At 53.1% G+C, this 22,765-nt stretch overlaps 1 protein-coding gene across 3 annotated transcripts; it reads right to left on the bottom strand.

Moving 5' to 3' along the window:
* Nucleotides 1-2,803: 2,803 nt before the first annotated feature.
* LOC144718699 (uncharacterized) lies at nt 2,804-22,033 on the bottom strand. 3 transcript variants are annotated; one of them, XM_078594160.1, is made up of 10 exons: nt 21,643-22,033; nt 12,345-12,496; nt 11,379-11,498; nt 10,678-10,734; nt 9,089-9,238; nt 8,506-8,650; nt 7,842-7,904; nt 6,545-6,610; nt 4,887-5,011; nt 2,804-3,437 (listed from the first exon to the last, which is right to left on the bottom strand). In XM_078594160.1, the coding sequence occupies exons 2-10, from the start codon at nt 12,357-12,359 to the stop codon at nt 3,357-3,359; spliced, it is 822 nt and encodes a 273-aa protein (XP_078450286.1). In that variant the 5' UTR covers nt 12,360-12,496; nt 21,643-22,033; the 3' UTR covers nt 2,804-3,356. The 3 variants fall into 3 exon arrangements, with proteins under 3 accessions (XP_078450286.1, XP_078450285.1, XP_078450287.1); XM_078594159.1 differs by having other exon boundaries at nt 2,805-3,558; nt 21,643-22,030; XM_078594161.1 differs by lacking the exons at nt 12,345-12,496; nt 21,643-22,033 and adding an exon at nt 12,137-12,316 and having other exon boundaries at nt 2,805-3,558.
* Between the last annotated feature and the right edge of the window lie 732 nt (nt 22,034-22,765).

Raw genomic sequence — 22,765 nt, forward strand, 5'->3', positions numbered from 1 at the left:
GGAAAAAGATTGGCCGCTGTTGTGCTCGGAACCTGACTCTCCTGAGTTCGAATCCTGGCCACGGGGCGCTGACATCAGTGGCGTCCGATGCCCGAGCCGCTCCTGTACAAGGAACTTTTTTCACCAAATGCCACCGACCAGAGTGGCCAAGTAACGGTCAAACGATTGCCCGCGATCGACACGGCGTGGACACGCCTTATCCCATTCAGCGGCGGATTAACAACAACAAAAACAAACGCGTCGCGGGTAACGAAGGTCATGAGGTTCGCAAGCTTCAAAGGTCCCGGCAAAGCCTCCCGCATAGTCTCGCGACGCCATTCGAAGTGCAACCAGTGCATCGACGTATCGGCTTCACCGACCGTCGTCTCTAAGACGAGTAGTGTGACCGTGATGACGGGTGGAGCGGACGGCATAGCGGTGAGCGCACCGGCGATACGAACAACGCAGGAAGACGAGGTTCGAAGTCCCCATCGCCAACCCACGTTGACCAGCGCGGTGAAGTATGGTGAATAGATTCCGATGAAACCGACACGGTGTGAGGAGGGCCGTCATCTAGCAGTGGATTGGGAAAGGGTTGCGCACTACTTGACATGATGACCTCTCGAACCTGGACCGATTGTTTCCTCTCATCAGAGGGAGTTCGTTACCAAGTTGTCAAGTTCACGACGCAAAAACACTTTGCCGCTTCTCATTTGCTGGGAAACATTCTCAACGAATGTGTGTTTCGAAATTAAAAAGAGGGAGGAAAGTAATATTGGTTGTTAAGTGCTTCCTCTCTAGAAGTATTTGTAGTCCTGAGTCAGTGGGGAGAAACACAACTGATTTAAACATCCCTTCTTTATAAGTATCCGTTTAAATCCCTAAGTTGACCGAATTTCACAGACGATGGTCAACGTCTTGCATGGCTATGCCTTGGGATGTAAACCCATATAAATGTATTCAACATCGTTTCCTGCAATTGTGTGACCTTAAAATGTCGTCGGGGACAGATGTCCGAGGAATGTCGGTTGTTCAGCGCTGGTTTGCGTCTGAAATCTGTTTTTAAATATATATTTTTTAACACAACCCTTTGATCGAATTGGCGGGCGTTTTTTTGGCGAGCCGAAGTGCGTAAAATAATAAATTTGTCGTAAAGTTTTAGTTGAATTCCTGCAGTCACGAAAGCTTTAAGTCAAGGTGTTAGTTCCTTTTGGACCAACTTCATGAGTGTTTAGAGTAGTGACCGCCCTCAACAACCCACCCCACGCACTCTCCCACACCCCCACACCCCCACCCCCCTCTCCCCGTACAGGTACCACACAGACGGACGGACGTGCGGAGCGACGGAGCTGAAAGAAGGGGACATCGGGAAGAATGGATGGAATATCGTACTAATTGCAAAAAAAATCTCATGTTTTCCACGGAGTCACGTATCGTAGAGTGCTCATTCTGTTGTTCCCGAAAAATATATATTTTTTAAAACGTGCATTTAGGGTGCAGTTGATGTGAAGGCAATCTATTTATTTGCGAGTGGAGTGATTTGTTACACGTTGTTGTGAGTTCACGGCCGTGGAATTGAAATCGTTTGTGTCCTATGCTTAGTAAAACTTAAGTCAAGATTTATACGTCGATAAGATATATGCATAAATACTTACATAACACATACCATACTTTATATTTTACACATCACAGCTTGGGTGCCTATCTCTTTTCAAAGCAACTCTTTTGTTTGAAAGTTAAAATACATTTCCAGATACATTTCACGTATCTTCAACGCAACCTGGTCCTCACACTCGCGACGAGGACGTGCAAATCGCCCAAGTGTACATCCCACACTCCCTCTCCTCGTGAAAACCGTCTCCCTTGTCAGGTCACGACCTCTCACTTTGCAACCCGGGGGGGGGAGGGGCAGTGCTGGATTAAGCTAGTGCGGGGCCTGTAGCATATGTTATAAAGGGGCCCTAACTAAAAATAAAACGAACAAAAAAACCCACAAATATTAAAACACAAATGTTTAACTTGTAGAGTAAAGTAATTGTGTTTTTTTCATTTGCTATACAGTCAGATAATATGGCAAATGGCTCACCTTAAACACCCAGTCGTTCATAAAAGTTTAAGGCAGTCTAGCACTATATAGTAATAGAGCAAGTGCAGAATCACTGAATCGGAATTTATACCTTGAAGGCATTTTGCGCGGGGCCCTTGAAAGTGCGGGGCCCGTAGCATATGTAGCTACTTTTACTATTAGGATAATCCGGCATTGGGGTGTGGGGAGAGGGTGTTGACCTGGATGAACGTCGTTCCTTCCACGGTGGATGGAATCGGCACCCCTTTGGAGCCGGCCGACAATGCGGAAGCCGTCAAGACGCGGCCCTCCGCAGCTCGCTCCGTCAACGTCACTTCCTGGGGGTTTCTGCCGTTGCCTCTGTGCCACCGGTCGAGAGAAGCGGCGGTGGGACGGTGGCGAAAAATATTGGTGAGGCACGGAAGCCTGTGTGTGGGGTGCTCCACGCCGCGCCCACGTGCTTCAAGCCGCGACCACGTGCTCCACGCCGTGCCCACGTGGTCCACGCTGCGATCACGTGGTCCACGATGCAGCAACGTTTCCAGCCACTGGAGGCCCGGGGAGGGGTTGGCGTTACGTTCTTTTGCTGCCGTCGAGTCGTTTGTGTACCCCCCCCCCCGTCCGATTATTTTCGAAGCGCTCTGGGGTGGAGGTCGGTCGCCGTTGTGGCTGGCTCAGGAGTTTGGGAAAGTAAAAGTTCATATCGGGCCAGGGTCTGGCGTTACATTCGCAGCTGTCAATGTTGGGGGGGGGGGGGGTGGCGGGGGCAGTGTGGGGGGGGGGGGGTATTAAAAAGTTTGCCGCTCCATGGAAGGGCAATAATCGATCGTCGTCGTTGTTGCTGCTGCTGCTGTGTTCAAGGAAGTCAAAAGCAGTTGCTGCTCTTGTTGCTGCGTTTATAGACGAGGCCCTTGGTGTAAGAATGTGGGGGATTTTAAATACTGGCTCAAGGTCTAATGGACAGGGAGCACGAGAGAGGGACCCCAACACTCCCACCGAAGCGCAGGGCCACCTTCCGGTCGGTGATGGTGGCAGTGATGATGGTGGTGGATGTTTTTTTTCCCCCACAGTATTTGAAGACGCGACTCAAGAGGAGGGCTGGACGCTTCGAGCGGCAGTCGGGCAGCTGAGAAATCCACCGCCGCGGAAATGCGGACAACGGCGGCGGCGGCGAGGACGACGACGACAGCTCCTCTCCGCACGGTCCCGCCGATGGACGGAGGTGGTGGGTGCCCACCCAGGAGGTGAAACGGCTACCGGCACCGTCGGCCCATGGTCGCGTGGTGGGTCGCGCCGTGGGCAACGAGCGCCTTTACCACGGACGCCTTCCGCGGTGGTCATACGAGGTTGTCGACGGTGCCCGGGTCGTCGCTCTGGTTGTCAGCCTCCATCCCTGTGGCAGACCGCAACTCCATGAGAGTCTGGAGCTCGGCGTGCTGCAGTGGCACGTGGCAGTTCCTCATCGACCAGTGGGTCGCCAACGAGCGGCGGCGCCTCTCGCAATGCCAACCGGCCTGCGCACAAAGACAAACATCCCCCATGTAACCTCGGCAGACTCTTGGGGCAAGTGCTGTGAGCGAGTAGCGCCTATGCAGGTAGGCACGGCACACGCGCGCTGAGTCGACACGCCGCAGGCGTTCGCGCCTTGCTCGGAGTCCAACCCTGACCCCCGCGGCTAAACTCGATCTAACGCGAAAAACCTGAAGGTAACGCGCGACCTCTGACCCACGTTTTTCCTCAATCGGTCTCTCAAACGTCACTCCCTGCGTGCGCTTCTCCACGCGTCGCCCCGCACCTGTCGGTTTGTTTTTGGGCACGACGCGTCTCTTCTGTGGTCACGTTGCTACGATGCTGTTCAATGTCGCGTCCGGTCGTTGTAAAAAGCGCCCCCAGCCCCGCTATCGTTCGACTCATCATCGTTTCATCATTTCCATGCCGATCGCGATCCGCCGAGGTCAGGGGGGGTTGGCAAACCCGCGGCTCTGGAGCACCGCGTGCGGTCCCGTCAAGGAACTGCTCCGTGACGTTAGTTATTTAAGGTTTGCGCTTGAAATATAGAGTTTTTATTTTTGACTGAATAAAAAAAAAACTTGCTCTCCTTGTTATTTTGGTTGCCCCCCCCCTCCCCCCCGGCCTCTCGTTGTGTTTTTGCACACAATTACTCGTTTAATGACATGTTAACTCAAGAAAAACGGTCACTCTCATATCATTAAACTCCGCAATGCCGAGTACATGCCCTCAAATGCGCGTTAGATGTTGAGTCTTTGAGCGGGAGCATCGCATCTGCTTTCGATTAAATGCGAAACCACAAAGAGCCTCCTCTGGCCCCTGCTCCGTGGCTTCCAACTTGCAGAGCTTCTGCAACAGCGCCCGCCGTTATCGTTTCCAAATGCTTAGCACACAACTCTGCCATTCCTTCATGCCAGACAAGAATAACATTAAATCTAGCTCGTGAGCCTACTTCACATTCCAACGTCGAAGGGTCAGGAATATATTTCATGACAGAAACAGCCCCCGCTCTTTAGCCCAGGGGTATGGTGCAACCAAAATACGAACAAGAAAAGCAATTTTTTTTCGAATTCGGTAACAAACAAACAAACAAAAAAAGTCCTAAAAATTTCAAGATCCGCGACGCACGTCAGCAGGCGTCACGACGGAGCCCTTAGCAGGGCAACGCTCGGCCCCGGAGCCGGCCGCAGGTTGCCGAGCCCCCCCCCCCCGTCTTAGCCCCGTCGTGTGGAACGTCGTCAGGGGTGCCCTGGCCATCCAAGCCGTGCGCGGTGGCTGCGGCCCTGCCCTCGGGAGCGCCTCCGCCATTGGGCGCGTTGTTCTCGTTGCGTACCACGAGGTAGACGAGCAGCACGCCCGTGGTGCCCATGAAGACAAAGGCGGAGATCCTCCAAGTGTCGACGCCCGAGGGTGACTCCGCGGACATTCCGGCTCGGCTCTCTTTGTTTGCACAATGGTCTGATGCAGGAGGGGGGGGGGGAGATGGGGGGGTGAAGCGAAGTGTATTGGTTTAGCCATGTTTGTTTGTTGTAGTACAGAGTTAGACTGATGGCCTTAATCTAAGTTGTCTTGTGGTTATTGTTGTTGTTGTTTGACTTGCATCCCACTGAGATTTTTGCACACAGCGTTGGTGTACGGTGTTTTTTTCTGCAACATTTTGCTGTCTTTTCTTGGATTTTCTGTTTGCACTCAGTCACATATTCACTTTAAGATGTTTTTTTGTTCATGTTTTAGTTTTTTGTTTGTTGCGGTTGCACCCGATTCAAGAGCCGAATGGCTCACAGGGCTATAGCTAATACATTAAACTAGAATTTAATCGACGCTGGAGATTTGTTCAATCGACGAGAGATTCATTGCCCGTTGACAGAGCGTGGCTTGTGCTCAATTAGGGCTTCAATCAATTGATGGAGATTCATTCCATCGATAAGAGCTTCACTGAGGCCCGTGGAGCCCCATTAATGAGATGAATTCCAATCAATGGAGATTCCTCGTCTATAGAGTTTCAATAACGTAACACGCTCTATCAATCGAGGTTCGTTCAGTGTTTGGAGTTTAGAGCCAGCCCATCTGAATACTTAACGAAAAAGTTTATAATTGACACCGTTGGCATCCGTTCTAGGGCTTCGTAGACTTACTGACATGGCACCTATTGACCCATCATATATAGCTCTGTGGGTTCCCCATAAAGCCTGAGTCACTGCAAGTTTCACGTTTATTTTGTTTGACCAAGGTGGAGAAGACGCAGGAGGAGGGATGGGACCAGGATCGAATCTCATTCACAAGAGGGGCCCAGAGTCACCGAAAATCACAAAACAAGTACAGAGCAACAGTAAAGAGAACGGACAGCGGAGGTGAAAACAACCAACTCGAATTCAGTTGCAACGTAAGTTCACGAAAAAGAATGTTCGCATTAGATCGCGTAAATGTAGAGGTGTCGTAAAAAAAAAAAAACACCACCACAGTCAATCGGTAAGGTTTGTCACGTAAACAAAACATGACAATTGCTTGCTACTGCAGCGCACCGGTAAATTGGAGAGTAAGCCCACAACATTTACAAATTGAGTACGGCGTTTCGCTGGCGACCACAACCAGCTTCATCAGGCGATTTGGCAAAATCGGTGGTGGGTTAACGACAGGAAGTGACGTCACTGATCAGTGACGTCACGTATCAGTGACGTCACTTATCAGTGCCATCACCAAAGTGCCGCACCGACTTGCCCGACCATGATTTTCGGCAACGCTTCGATGAAAGTGAGGTGGTCAGCAGTAATTGCCGGGACGTAGGCACACGCTGGTCCCATCACGGGGAATGTGGAATTACCACCACCACCGGTTTCTCACAGCAAATGGTTGCCCAATGACTTATCGGAGCGATGGGATGCATCGGGCTCTAGATATCGGTCACACGGGCGTTATTGTTATTACTAAGAGAGAGAGAGACAGTACTAGGATTTAGTCCTTCAGGTTGGAGATTGAAAAAAGACGCGCTACCTGAGACTGCCGGCCTGGACGTGGCATCTGCCGTCGTGTTTTCTGCAGCAGCTGGAGCGGACGAGGCTGCGGAGAGGGAAAGGTGACGAGGTTTGCGTCCGATACCATCAAATATTTAAATGACAACAGCAATACATTTTTATTCAAAGCTTTCGTTACTGCAGGGATTCATATTCTTGGTTCTTTCGGTAAAGTCACGTAGAAGGGAAATAATAAAATTAAATATTAAAATGTGTATTGTCTTATATTTTTATTATTTAATTGTTTCCCTTCTACGTGAGTTTACCGAGACAACAGCAAAGCTCACGCCAGTGATTCTCAACCTTTCTTTGGCTACCGTACCCTCCGATGGAATGTCGTTTCAACCGAGTACTCCCTTGCCTGACCCAGCATAGTTCTGGGAAACAAACGTATGGATAACGAATGCCAATATTTGAAGCAATTGCCCATATTGTGAGGTATCCTAGCGAGCTAGTAACTGCAAGTGAATAAAAAAAAACAAATTCAAAGGACGCTCTGCATGTATGACATGATTCGTTCACGTTCGCTGGTCACTCTTGGAAACCACATTGTTTCCAATCAGCGAGTTCACAAACGCCTTTTATATCATTATAGGTTACCGTATAGATTCAAATGTTATCGTAGCTATTTTATATTGGCAGATTCACATGTGATCATTCACCAATGACTCTCATACATGATGTCATTTCACACGTTTATAAATCACCTCACGTACCCCCTGGGACATTGAGACGTTACCCTCAGCGTTCCGCGTTCCGCCCGGTTGAGAAGCACTGGCTTGCGCCGAGGGAACGCCAATAGCGTGTGATGGCGGTGTGGCTCTGCCAGTGACCATGTGCTGGGGCGAGCGCTGTTTGAGGTTATATTGTTTACATTTAACAGGGCTTTGCGCTGTCATAACAAATGCTCCACTCAACTCCTGTTGCCAATGGGGATGTACTCCGAAAACTGTGAACATTTCCTGTTGTTGGTTCGCCTAATCCAGGATAGGAAAAAAAAACTAAATACGCGTTTGAGGCATTGGAAAGCGTTGCGTTTATTTTTATTCAAGATCTACCTATGGACAACTTAGCAACGTTAATGGTCCCTCCGAATGCCAGGACGAAAAGCAAACTTTGCACGCTCCCCCACTGGTTTCTCACGGCCAATGCAGTTAACTGGGACTGCCCGCGGAGGCTGATCGACTCTTGAATAGATCACACGTGCAGAGTCGTAGCACCGAGCAAATACGTTTGCGGGGGTTAGGCCTCGGGCGGGAGATAAGACGACGACCTACCTGGTGGCACCACCAGCCTGGAGGTGGCATCTGTGTTTGCTGCGGACGCTGTGACGGGCGAGGCTGTGGAGAGAGGAAGGTGGAAGGAAGGTTTGTATCGGGGGGGAGGGGGAAGTGGGGGTATGAATACATATTCAAAAGACGACCACACTCCCACTGAAAGAAGATGAATATATGTCGGCGTTTTCGAATCTAATTTGCGTTCGTTGCAAGTCGAGTCACTTTCACCAGCGGCTGGATTACAGTTCATGGATGGGCGCTCCCGCGAGCAGCCTGCCCACCCGAAGTGTCGTGACATGTACGTACGTATGTTGAACTTCTTTTGCACCGTACGTAACCAACCGCGCCCATGAGAGGTGCGGGGGGGAAGGACAACAAACTAAGCAGTTCTTAAAGAAATGACTTTGTCAATCCAGATGATTTAAAAGTTGCATTGCTCCAGTGGCTTCCGAATATCGGAAGGAAGAGCGGAAGCGCTTCCACTCCGTCCGTGGCACGCATATGAAAAGCACGTGACGGGCGGAACGGTTGGGCGCACGGACGTGGAGGAACACAACGCTCAGATGGAACGGAACGAACGCGATGGGACGGAATGCGAACAGAACCGAAGGGAACGGAGCGGCGGTGGTGGAGGGCGACACCGAGGCCCAAAGTCGCCCGTCACCTGTGCTCTCGGTGTTCTTCGTGGTCGCTGGGCTGGAGAGGCACTTGCTGGAGGCCCCCTCGGATTTGCCGACGTCTTTCGTGAGGCGCTTGAGGGCCGTGGCGAGCGAGTCCGGCTTCACTCGCGCTCGGCAAAGGCAAACGGTCTGTTGGTCGACAACACGGTTATGATGATTATGTATTATTTTGACTGCTATTATATGTATTACGATGAACACGTGGGCTTTCGCGACCAATATTACTCATGGCAAAGGTTGTTTTGTAAATGCGTCGTTAACCCACCACCACCACCACAAGCATCGCCCGACACAGCCAATTGGTGAATGTAAATGAAACGTGCCGAACAAGACGTGCCAAATGTAACAAGAGAAATGACTGACGCGGCACGGGGAGACTTTCACCCAGCAGTGCGGTGTTCGATCACGTCTGATGACGACAACGGTGACGACGGTGACGACGATGACGATGATTTACGTACGCGCTATCGCCTTTTTCAATGGCGTCGAGTTCATTCGCACGCTGCTTTTGCGTCCGCAGCGTAGCGGCGCACGCTCTCTCCGCGAAACGGGTCGCTGCAAACTCGCCTCGTTCGAATGGCAGATGTCCATGAGCGTCTCGAGTAACCTTTTGCCGCTCTTGCTCACATTGCTCCCCTTGTGTAGCTGACTGAGCAGAGAGCTCAGTGATTCCAGGGCCATCTCGAAGGGGTTTTTCTCGAAACAATTCTCCGAATTCTGTAAGTGAGAGAGGAAGACAGAGGGGCGCACCCCCCCCGAAAAAGCGGAAAATCAAACTTGAGAGTGAAATCGCCGACGGGGTCCACTTCAAAGGACCCCCTTTACCCCACCCGGGGGGCATTGCACAAGAAACCCGGGGCTCTTTGAGGGCCACTTCGTGACGTCATTCATGAAGGAGCACTGTCTCGTGTTGACCCACAGTGCATTGCGGCTCTTGAAACCGAATTCGAAACGATGTCCCCCCTCTCGTTATTTTCTTGTTGTTTCCCACACCGCCGGAGCAGCATGGTTGGCTACGTTCAAAGCGGAAGAAGTTCAACGTGCATTTTGGTTGCCTACCCCTGGACTAGCCCTTGGCATAGCAGACAACAGACCCCAAACACAAGCCCCAGCGCAGACCCCGAGACCCCCTTTCCAACTGCTAGCGCGGGCCGCGGCTCTCTCGCCGTCCTGGTGGCTTTCGAGATGTTTGGGGTCAGATCGCCCGTGTGAGTCAAATTGCGCGTCGTAAAGCCTTTCACCGCCCGACACAGCCAGTCGACAAAAGCCGTCGAGTGATGAACGAACGTGCCGGTTTATTACAGCCTCAGAAGGTGCCACCACTGGCAGTGAGGCATGACGCATTGAACTTCTTTCGCACCGTACGCAGCCAGCCGTGCTAATCGGAGGCGCGGCATGTTTCTGTTGGAGAACGATCCGCACAACGTTTAGCGATCGGGTGGCGGCCGTTTCGCCGATGGTTACGACCAGCATCGTCAGGCAGTCGCCAGAAATCGTGAAAGATGACATCACGCCATCTATTTAAGGCGCAGGACCGGAGGACTGAGACATTTGTGGTGTCATTATTTTCATCATAATAGTTTTGGAAAATTTGGACCGTGACGTCATCACACAATGGCCTTCTCTTGCAAAAATGACATCACGGGTCGTAAGGCAGTGTGTTTCATTGTTATTTGTCTTTGTGAACCATTGACAGCACAGCATCACACTTGCCATTGACACTCACCGCTCGCACTCACCACTCAGACCACTCACACTTGCCATTCACACTCACCACTCATCCTTGCCATTTACATTTACCGCTCACACTCACCACTCATACTCACCACTCACTGCTTACACTTACCACTCTGACTCACCACTCATGCTTGCCATTTACACTCACCGCTCACAATCACCGCTCACACTCGTCGCTCACGATTTGTGTTCACACACAGTGGACACAATTCATAAACTCATCGCACGGCTACTCCGCTTTTCGCTGTTGTGCCCGGTGATTCTCGGGCGCATTTTCTCTTCGGTTGTACGGTGTTCCTGAAGCAGCTCCCATCACGTGGAGCGAATCGTTGGACACGGCGCCGCACAACACACGCTGGAGAGCTACACCCGTCGTGCGGCTGATCTGTTCGTGTTGTGCAACGGCTTCGGCTTCTCACCCTGTTGTCCTGCGGACCCCAAACCGTCACGCCGTAGTCCAACGGGAGCTGGTTGACCTGCGGTGGACAAATGGGGAACAAGTGCGGATGAACAGGCGCACGTTGATAAAGAAAAGAAGAGGCTTTACCCGAAGACAAAGAGCCCCCGTAGAGCCTTAACAGACTGTCGGGGCAAGTGTTGTTAGTTAGGGAGTAGCAGCACCTATGAATGCCGGGGTGGCGCCCGAAGGGGTGGGTGGCTAGCTACTACGCCCGGCCGCCTTTGTATCCCCAGTAGCGATGTTCACATACTGCACCAGGTACTCATTGGAAGCTGAGTCGTCCTTGGGGAGACCCAGGACCGGTTCAGATTACATTTGGGGAGGGGGGGGGGGAGGTCACCCAGATTCACCGTACCCTCGGCGGCTGCTCTGCCTGCCATTAACACTCACCGCTCACACTCACTGCTCACACTCACCGCTCACACCTGCCATTCACACTCATCGCTCACACTCACCGCTCACACTCACCGCTCGCACTCACCGCTCGCACTCACCGCTCACACCTACCATTAACACTCACCGCTCACACTCACCGCTCACACTCACTGCTCACACTCACCGCTCACACTCACCGCTCACACCGCTCACCAGCTGCCATTCACACTCAGCGCTGTGCAGCACCGTGCGTGTGCTTGCTCTATCCCTGTCACCGGTACTCACAAAGTTGTCAATGAGATTGCCCATGTTGCCCACAACTTCGGAAGCACAGTCATTGACGGCGGCCGCTGACGCTGCCGCTGCGAGGCAAAGCAGCGACGTGATGAATCCCGCCGGGAAGATCTGCGACGAGGCGGGGAGGACGTTCGTTTCGTTATGCTCCTCCGGGGAATGAGCACACGAGCCCGGACCGAAGCCAGCCCTTGCCGCTGAATATAAGCACATTAGCCAACTAAACCAGAGTCGTAACCCTACCCCTGACCCTAACCACATGAGCCAACCACATCCCAGCTCTACGCCTAGCCCTAAGCACACGACCGCAGCAGTCTCTAGCAAAGGCCCGCATCCTCACTGCGAGCCCTTCCCCACTGTGCTCCAGCAATCCGTGCTGTCGGCTCCTCGACCCTCTTCAAGCTGAGGCTCAAGACGTCGCCTTTTGTTGTCGCGCCTATGACGGGTGAGCCTCAAATCCCTCCGGGTAACACAGAAAACACGCGCGGGCACCACGGGTCGCGTACGGCGCCTCGACCACGCGCTCGCGTGCAGACGGGGACCTCCGGTGAGCGCGGCGGGCTACGGTACGGTCGCGAAATAAGTTCAACGTACGTAGGCACATTACCCACCCCACCACCCACCACCTTCCCCAGTTATCCCCTTCCCATTTAAATGTTCATCTTGTTCCCCCGACGACGTGGTGTGTGTCCCTGCTTGGTTTGGGGCAACGGTAGCCCCCCCCCTCTCTCCCCACCTCCTCTCCCCACCTTTCACTTCCCCTCCTGCGCGTGGTGGTCCCAGTTGCGTCGTCGGGAGCCGTTCCTGCCCCCCCCGTGAATTGCGACGCTCCAAAAACGCGCGACAAAAAAAAACACGCACACAATCAACAAAATAAAGAGCGAACTGCGTAACTCCTAAAGCGTGCGGTGAAGGCGCCGACCGAGGGGCGGCTTGAAGCCACCCGGAGCCACTTGCCTTCTTCGCTTGCATGTCAGGGGGCTGTGTGCAGGGATGCTCCCCGCATGGTCCGCGACGGGGAAGGTCAGCCGTGCAAAAATTCCCACCGCCGCCGCCGCCGCCTCCGCTGCCTCCCGTCCGCGAATCCCAACCCCTTGCGTCTCGAAGCCCTGCACGCAGAGCACGGAGGCGAAGGCAGACGATGGAAAAAAAATCACAATCATAAAACTGGGCAGAAATCCGATGAGCTATAAAGCTCTTATGTCTGCGGGACATTGTCTGCCAGTTTGAACATGATGAGAAAAGAAAGAAAACAACATACTTGCCTGATTACCTGCCTGTATACCTGCCTGTCTTCCTAGCAACGTGTTTTCCAACTCACCTGTTTGACTAAACCTCCCATCTGCCTGCATTGCCACGCTTCTACCTTACTACCCACATACAGCCACCTCTATTACTACCCATGCGCCCGTCAAGCTGTACACACATTCGCATACACACCACGTGTCTGCTGAACTACCTTGCCTAACGAATCTACCTGCCTGCCGGTGGTGTGGCACAGCCGGCATGGAACCTTGGCGCCGACAAGGCGATGAGGCCTCCCGCCCCTCGTGGTCCGGCACCTGTGCCCCGATGTCCCATCTGGTGCACCGGTGCAGTCGCACCGCCTGCACACTCGATACCTATGACCATTGCTGCTCACCTACCTACCTACCCACGCAGATAGAGCGTTTGTCTTCCTCCTCTGTATCCACCCACCCACACCTACCTACCTACCCACTCAATATTGTCAAGTATGTACCCACCTATCTGCCTAACTATCCAGCCCCGGATACTATCTGTCTTGTTCTGTGTAATCACCCACCCACCTACCCCCTCGCTTGCTCGCTCGCTACGGAATGCCTCGTCAACGCATGTACCCACCCTGTCTACCCGCATGCGCGTGCAAGGCCTGTCTGTAAACCTTGCAGATGAAATGACTTCCTCAAACAGGAGTGCCTCGTGAACACAATGAAAAGCCACGACTAAGGTGTCAGGAAGCGTGAGAAAATGTTGCTTTGACGACTCCAGGAGGTTAATCCTTTCGTGATGCGTTGAGGTTTCCTTCGGGCGACCTTCTTCCTCGAAGTAGTTGGCGGCTCTGCGCATGCCCAGCTGTTCGCCGTCAACTCGGGCGACGCTGCCGCTATTGACGTCGCCAAGATTAGCACCGCTGTGGGCAGGCAATGGGACTATGTCAACACTCAGAAAGGTGCAGCGGTGTGTCTGGAACGTTCCGTGTGTTTGGGGGTGGCAATAGCAGAGCGTAACCGAGGTGGGTTATTTATCCGTGTCTCTCTCTCTGCCTTTCTCTATGTCTCAGGACCAATCCTCTCCCCGTCTCTCGGTTCCTTCGCGCCCGCGTCTTCACGTCGCCGTCTTTCTCGCTGTTTCTGGAACCTTCGTCCACTATTGTGGTCGTGACACGGTCAAAGCGGTGGCGTGGAGCGTGGTATAAACGAGGCTCGATTATTGCAACTCACGACTCGACGGGACGTCTCGCACAAACACATTGCCAAGCCGCAGCGTGTACGTCACTGGAGCTATGCACTTTTCAATCTCGATTGGAAACTCATTTATTTAGAACCGATTTTGTGTTTAGTCTGTTGTCCTTCCCCCGCACTTACGATTAGCACGGTTGGCCATCTCCAGCTTTCCGTCTATCTTAATCCCCCCCTCTCTCCCACCCCCACCAACCCCTCTTTGTCTCTCCCTCTCCACCTCGTTCCCCTTTTCCTTCTCCTCACTGACCAAATCCTTCGTAATCGCACCCTGTTGCGTCGGATCTCAGAAGCCAAGCAAGATTTTGGAGCCCGGACGGTGCTTGGATGTGGTGCAATCGCCATGCATTACAGGTTGCTTATCAGCTGCTGTGGGGGGGGGGGGGGGTTTCCGTGGCGGTTCAGCAGAATCCGTCATCGGCTCGCCAACGTGGTTAAAAAAGAAGTCCCCTCAGTCCGTAGTGTCGTGGGAAGGCGCTCATCCAGCAGTGGATTGATTCAAGGCAGCATGGGTACACCTCTTCACGCGTTTGCCTCCCTGAACCTTGACCTCTTTATCTTTTCGGTTTCTCTGTTCGCAACACGTGCCTCTCTCTCTCTGTGTGTCAATAGCCTGGCATACATCCAATGCAGTATCATGACTAAAGCAATCCGCGGACTGTCAAGACTTTCCTAGTAAAGTTTACGATTCTAATGTATGTGTGTTTAACTTATTTTCGAACCATACGTAGCCAACCATTGCTGATCGGAGGTGCGGCAAAATGACCGGTTAAATTGCTACCGATTACACAAGTAATTAGATTACTAATGTAATCAATAATGCTGTAATCAATGACAAGGACCAATTGTGAAGACACGTGTGTGTTAGCCCTCCCTATTAATTCTGGAACCCAGACCCCTTTTACATTGGCTAAATCCGAGCCCAGGCCAGCGCAGGGCACCTCGTGTCGTTTTCCACCGGGCTATTTTCCGTACCGATCCAAAACTGACCCGCGATACGCCGGCCTCATGAGACGTCTGAATCTGGCTCGGGGGGGGGGGGGCGCAAGCAGGGCCAGAGGCGAAGCTGATGCCACAGTTGGTAACACCGCGAGGACAAATCGTCACCGAATCAATCGCCTCCGCGCGTCTCGACTGTTGTTGTGCAGTGGGAAAACACCAAGCTGGCTCCTCTTGAGCCACGCCAAATGCTGGCTTGGGATGGGCCTCACAAGGCTCGGTGTTGTTGTGCAGTGGGAAAACCCCAAGCTGGCTGCTTCTGAGCCACACCAAGGCTGGCTTGGGATGGGCCTCACAATGTTCGGTGTTGTTGTGCAGTGGGAAAACCCCAAGCTGGCTGCTCCTGAGCCACACCAATGCTGGCTTGGGATGGGCTAACAAGGCTCGGTGTTGTTGTGCAGTGGGAAAAACCCAAGCTGGCTGTTCCTGAGCCACACCAAGGCTGGCTTGGGATGGGCCTAACAAGGCTCGGTGTTGTCGTGCAGTGGGAAAAACCCATGCTGGCTGCTCCTGAGCCACGTCAAGGCTGGCTTGGGAAGGATCTGGCGCGGCTCAGTGTTTGTGCAGTGGGAAAGAGGCACGAGGCTGATTACAGCCGGGCTTTTTGGCATCTCACGTAAACGTTTCGGATATTGCAAGGTGGGTAAGCGAGGCTCATGAAAGCGGGCTTTTAAAAGCATCCCACACAATGAGGCACAAACGTGTTTTTTCTTCGTTATCAACAAGTCCCGTATCCACATTTCCACAGCTTCACAGGAAGACGCTGGGCTTGGTTTATCTTTGGGCTGTCTATCTATGCCTGTGAGTTTTCAGCAAGACGTGTTTTTTTTTTCTAACACTGCATTGATATCGGTACAAAAATCAAGATAAGAAAAAAAACAGTGTGCACAGTAGTGCCCAGTCGCCCGATCAGGTTTAGTTTACTCAGGCACATAGACATATCTGTTGTTGTCGTTAAAAGTAATACTCATAACAAATGTACCTCCTAACAGCGCCATGTCAACCCACCGCTATACGTAGGCTTCCCTTGTTGCGTCGGTCGTGGAGATAGCAGAGGTGTGGACTCGAGTCATGTGACTTGGACTCGAGTCAGACTCGAGTCATGAATTTGATGACTTGCGACTCGACTTGGACTTGCATAACAATGACTTTGTCCCACCTATGAGATGTGGACTCGAGTCATGTGACTTGGACTCGAGTCAGACTCGAGTCATGAATTTGATGACTTGCGACTCGACTTGGACTTGCATAACAATGACTTTGTCCCACCTCTGGGAGATAGTATTGACCATACTTCACCACGCTGGTCCACGTGGGTGAGGAGTGCGGGCATCACTTGCCGTGGCACAAGGGAATCGAAAAACCGTGTCGCCGGCTTCATCGTCAATTTTCCCAAAGCACTCCGCCAAAAATGTTTATTCTCAGAAACGCGATACGTAGTTTGGATTTGTTTGGCAAAGCCCTCTGCCTTGACTGGGTCTTCGCCGAGGGTTTGTATTTTCAAGCGGGGCCATGCGCCATGTGCGGGCAGCGTGTTGCGCGCCAGGATCACGCACGCCACGCCACGGCAGGCTGGAGATTACGTGTGTGTGTGTGTGTATGTTGAACTTCTTTTGCACCGTACGTAGCCATGCGCGCCAATCGGAGGTGCGGATGGGAAGGACAAGAGACCAAACAACAAAGAGCAGTTCTGAAGAAATGAGTTTTCAATCCAGCTGATTTCAATTTGCAGATGGCTCCAGTGTCCTGCATCTGAATGCGCGCGCGATGCGGTCGCGACCCGACCCGACTTTGTTCGATGGCCGAGCCAAGAACGCCGTTGCGAGGGGGGTCACACCGGGGTCGCGGCGCTCGGCGGTGACCTCGACGCTGGCGAGGCGGCGGTGGAGGTGCTCACGTGGAGCGACGTCGTCGTGAATGTTCGAGATGCTGCTGCTGCTGATGCTGATGCTGCTGCTGTTGATGCTGTTGTTGTTGCTGCTGCTGCTGTTGATGCTGCTGCTGCTGTTGTTGCTGCTGCTGTTGTTGCTGCTGTTGTTGCTGCTGCTTTTGTTGCTGCTGTTGTTGATGCTGCTGTTGCTGCTGTTGCTGCTGTTGTTGCTGCTGCTTTTGTTGCTGCTGTTGCTGTTGCTGCTGCTGTTGTTGCTGCTGTTGTTGCTGCTGCTTTTGTTGCTGCTGCTGCTGTTGCTGCTGCTGTTACTGCTGCTGCTGTTGCTGCTGTTGCTGTTGCTGCTGCTGTTGTTGCTGTTGCTGCTGCTGCTGTTGCTGCTGCTGCTGCTGTTGATGCTGCTGCTGTTGTTGCTGTTGTTGCTGCTGTTGCTGCTGCTGCTGCTGTTGCTGCTGTTGTTGCTGTTGCTGCTGTTGTTGCTGTTACTGTTGTTTCTGTTGCTGTTGTCGCCGCTGCTGTTGCTGCTGCTGGCGGAATGACCGACAAAGGAAATACCGTACGATGCGATTCAAATAAAAAAAGAGAGCAGCGATTTGAAAAATGGGCACCAACGATGAGTCACCAACGACAAATCTTGCGGGCCCCGCAGCCAGCCAGCCAGCCAGCTCTGCGTGACCGACTCATCCCTCCTGCGTGGGACTCGCGCGGGAAGTTCACAGCGCGCTGCGCTACGATGCTGGTGACCCGGAGTTTCGATTCGTGACCACGGCTATCTTGAAGCGGTCCAGGGGCACCCCCCCCCCCTCCCCCCAACCCGGACTCACCAGCGTGGTGAAGTATGGTCAAACACCTCCCATTCACTAACAGGGGATGCGGCGGCGTTCACCCAGCAGTCGGTTGACAATGGTCTGGGAAGTTGTCAATCTCTAGTTGTTTTCATTCTTTTGTCGTCTGCAATAACCTCCCTCGTGTCGCTGACGCCGCGGGTTCGCTGACGTTCAACTTTTTCCACGGTGGCCCCATCATCAAGCAACGCGTTTGGCGGCGGCGGTGACCGCCGCGTTGGCAACGGCGCGCGGGAGCACACACCGCAATCGGCGGACGCAAAGCCACCGTCGTTGGCTTGGCGTGGGACGAGAGCGACCCGAAATGATCAGGGCGCCGGCGTGTCGGACCCGCGAAGATGGACGTCAGTCGCAAGTCTCTCCCAACTCGTGTCCAACTCCCACCTCTTCTCCGCTGGCCTCCTGCAATTTGCCTTCGGTGAGCAGGGGGCAAATTTCCGTGAGAGAAATAAAAAAAAACGTCGCCGAACGTGGTGAAAAAAAAAAGATCCCCCGTATAGCCTTAACAGACTGTAGGGGCAAGTGCTGTTAGCGAGCACCTATGAAGGCCGGAACGGTACACGAACGAGGGGGTGGGTGGCCAGCACCACGCCCGACCGCCTTTGTCTCCCCAGTGGCGATATTTACACACCGCACCAGGTACTCATTTAAGGCTGAGTCGACCTAGGGGAGGCCCAGGAACCAGTTCAGATAATCGTCACTGGTGTTAGCCATGAGCGGGAATCGAACCTGGGTCGCCAGATTCATAGCGCAGCGCGCTAACCGCTACACTACCGCTCCCCATAGGACACACGCACACACGCACTCACACACACACACGCACTCACACACACACACTGGACACTTCCTGGCGGCTGCAGATGCCCGCGTTGTAATTGAACTGGAGGCTCACGACCATGAAGGAGGACACCTGCGACATTTCCAGGGATGCTCGTGACGTGGCCAATCAATGCATGTGCATGTGTCACATGCATTGATGGGCCACATCCACTTGTCACCTTCAAGGTTTAAAAATGCCACGGACACAAAAGTAGCAACGAGGGGTTGCCACCTCAGGCGGTGGTTCGATTTGGAGGGAAATCTCTGGACCGCGCCTTAGGTAAAACTATAAAAAAATATATTTACCAGGTCAGGCCCACTGAGCCATATAGATATCTTTTTTTAGAAACAGCCTGACCACAAATGGTAGCTCAACGAAGTGGGCTTATCATCACGTGGTAATTTAAAGCAGCCAAATACTCTTCAGCACGCTTTGTTGATTGAATAAATCGAAAGGACCTGGATAAAAAAAAACACGTGACCACGGGGAGATAAACATTCAAACTCCAAATATACAGATGTCGGTCAGGATCGAACCCACAACCTCCTGCACACCAGGCAAGGGTGATAACACCTCACCACCGCGGCACCCCTAACCAATGACCAATGACCAATGACTCCTACAAATATATTTCGTCTCTTCACGTGAAAAAACCCAACCGCTTTTTTTTTTTACACAAACGATCGCACCCACGGCCCTCTGGGAGTCAAATCATTTTAAGCAGCGCTGATTCGAGAAAGCCTGACCGTGCTGATGAGACCTCTGTGTGTATCGAACACCGATCCGGAAGTTTTTGCTCGTGCTGAATCGACGCATCTGTCATGATGTACGCATGTGCGTTTAACTTCTTTCGCACCGCACGTCGACAAACCAGATGGCCTTGTGGCCCGATAGGTGATTGAATAAACACTTTCATATGTTTACATGGAGAGACGGATACATGAAGGAGACGGATTGCTTGCTTGTTTGCTCAGTTTTTTTGTTGCATTCTTCACAACGACTGCTAATGATAGCTCACTCTTTCTCTCTGTTTACTTTGGCAATCTTCACCACGCATTAACTTAACCTGCAACTCTCTCATTTCCAACATCCTTATCTCGCACTTAGCTTCTGGACAACAAAGCGCTTGGCTCGTGTGCGGCGTTCGTATCAGTGTGTGTGTGTACGTTGCGGTGTGGGGAGCGGTGGCGCAGCGGTTAGCGCACTCCACTCCGAACCCAGCGACCCCGAGTTCGATTCCCACTCACGGCCAACACCAGTGACAATAATCTGAATCGGTCCTGGGCCTCCCCTAGGTCGACTCAGCCTCAAACGAGTACCTGGCGTGGTGTGTAAAACATCACCACCGGGGAGACAAAAGCGGCCGGGCGTGGTGTTGGCCAGCCACCCCCTCGTGAGCCGTGCCGGACTTCATAGGTGCTACTCGCTAACAGCACTTGCCCCAACAGTCTGTTACAGGCCACACGGGGAGATCTTTATCTTTCAACTTTGCAGTGTGCAGTATTACAGCCCCTTGTGTCACTCCGCTCTCTTTAAGTCGCTTTGATAATGTGCAGCTCTTGAATCCCAGACTGAAATCCTGCCTTCATACACCAGCCACGTTCCACCGAAAAACGCAATAATCCTGCGTTCGTAACGAAACGAGGGCAGCGTGACGCTGCCCCAGGGCGCACGGCACAGCCGCGGAGCGGTGGAGGAGAGGCCTACGGCAATCGGAGCATCTGAGATTTCGCCCCAGGGAGAGAGCTGTGAGTTGTGGGAGCATCTACTCGCTGCTCGCGCGGTTTGTTGAGTGGGTGGCTGAGTGGGTGGGAAGTTTACTGAGTGAATGGGTGAGTGGGAGGTTGACTGAGTGGGTGAGTGGGTTGCTGACGGAGTGAATGGGAAACCCCTGTGGAAAAAAAAACACACGTGACCGAGTTGTGGGTAGGATCTGGCCGTTCGAGGACCGGTGCTACTCAGCCACCAACTGAAGCACCCTGAACGCACCACTGGTTCAAGTCATCGTCTCGTAAGAAGGATGGGGGCGGCTATTTGGCCGCGCTGGTTCTGTGTGGGTTGGTGAAGACGAAGCACAACACAGCAATGGAACTTTTGCACCTCCGGTTAGCACAGGTGGCCACGTCGTGGAGCGAACGAAGTTCAGCAAACGTGCGCTGCCCTTTCCTGCTCACAGCTCTTATAACACCTGTGTTTGTGCAAAGTGGTCACCCAACAAAAAAAAACAATCCGGACTCAAAATCTTGATTATATGTACATTTCAATGGGTTGATAAAACGCTGAGTAAAGGCAAAGTCAAAGATTCACAGGCAGCACTTACAAAGGCCGGCAGAGCACACGAGGGGGTGGGTGGCCAGAACCACGCCCGACCGCCTTTGTCTCCACAGTGGCGGTGCTTACACACCGCACCAGGTAACTAATTTGAGGCCGAGTCGACCTAGGGGAGGCCCAGAGCCGGTTCAGATTTTATCGCCGGTGTTGGCCGCGAGCGGGAATCGAACTCGATTCATAGCCGGGTTCGTAGCGCAGCGTAGCCCTCACGGCTACACCACCGCTCCCCGCACGAGGCCACAGGGCAATAGGTCACTCGGGAAACACAGGCATGAGACACGCGGAGCGCAGAGACGCAGACGAGGTTCTGGAGACCCAGCGAGCGTGGTACGTTATCGAACCGTGCCGATCAGTGTCGTTCATCGCTCAAATTCAACCGGAAACGGTTACCGGTTCGTGCCTCTCGGAGCCAAACACCGACCACGAAAGTGGTTACCGGTTACCCGTCAACAACCACAGTGGAGAGGCAACACGCCTCTGCTTAGCACGAGGGGGGGGGGGTGGGGGTTGGCTACGTACGATGCGAAAGAAGTTCAACGCGCAATGCACGCACGCAACGCATGCAACGCAGAGAGACACGGCGATGGGGGGGGGGGAACAAACCAAGATCGACAATGTATAACCACGCGGTGTAGGGAAGAGCAACCAAAGTAGGGGAGAACAACGTTGGACTACGTTCGCCCAAATAGCAGTTCCAATCACCGGAACTGCTATTTGGCCAACGTTGTTGGCAAGATTTGCTGGGGGCATACAAAAAAACACACACACAAACACAAAGACGAGTCGTGACAACTAAGACGATGATGAGACCCCCCCCACTCCGCCGTGTAGCCTTGAACACAGTGATGGCGCAAGCGCTGTGAAGGCGGGGAACGGCGCGACAAGTACTCACTCGTTCACCACCACAGGTAACAGCAGCAGCAGCTGGAGCAGCAGCGGGAGCCGCCTTCCCCAACTACAGCCAGCGTCTTGCCCCCCTCTTCCCTCCTCGCTTCCGATGTCGATGCGATGGCGATTACCGCAGCGAGCGAGCGAGCGATCCGTACGCTGCACTCTGCTGCTGCTGCTGTGCGTGCGCGCGCGCGCGATCTTTGATGTCCGCGGATGTTCGTCGTCGACGACGGAGAGAGGAGACGACGCCTTTTGCGCTCCCACGACTCGCGACGGGAGCTGATGAACGCGCGCGCGCGCGCACCTTCAGCAACGCGGCATAGCGACCACGTCGCCGCGGTGAGAGAGAGAGAGAGAGTGGGGGGGAGAGAGAGGGGGAAGTTTCTCGGAGAGAGCAGAAAGAGGAAGGGAGTGGGTGGAGAGAGTGGGAGGAGAGATGGTGGTGGTTGGGGGGGAGGGGGAGTTATAAGATAAAGTGTGAGCGGTGAGCGTGAATGGCAGGCAGAGCAGCCGCCGAGGGTACGATTAATCGGGGGCGACCACCCCGGGCCCTGCGCTTTGGGGGGCCTCGTGCTTTCGACGTCACGGTGTCAGATGTAATAATCGTCACCCGAATGTGACGATTATCTGAACGGATCCTGGGTCTCCCCAAGGACGACTCAGCCTCAAATGAGTACCTGATGCTGTGTGTGAGCAAGCCTCTTGTACGAGCGATGATGGATATTCCTCCGACTTCTAGATTTGAAGTTTTCGTGACTGCAAGGGTCCATACTCTTTGTTTTTTTTGGTAAAGTCACGTAGGTAAAAAAGGAAAAATAAATTAAATCACGACGTTTCGGAGGCAACACAAGCTTCCGTCTTCAGTTGGAACCGTCACAGCAAAATTACTGTGACTTTACCGAAAAAACCCAAAGACTATACCTTCGACCGTTGGGACGCAGTGACCACAACGCAGCCCGAATCTTACATCGGGAGGTGGAGTGGACAATTGATCGAGTCGCACTGACATGCGGGGCTCGATGAACCGTCATGTGTGTACTTGCTTGTTCTTCTGAAACTACGCGGGCACGTGAAGCCTTGCCAAGACTCAAGACTGTGTTTTTTTTCTTTCAGGAAGTTGCTGC

Source organism: Lampetra planeri, chromosome 5 (assembly GCF_965212315.1).
Source record: "Lampetra planeri chromosome 5, kcLamPlan1.2.h2, whole genome shotgun sequence".
NCBI classification, from domain to species: Eukaryota; Metazoa; Chordata; class Hyperoartia; order Petromyzontiformes; family Petromyzontidae; genus Lampetra; species Lampetra planeri.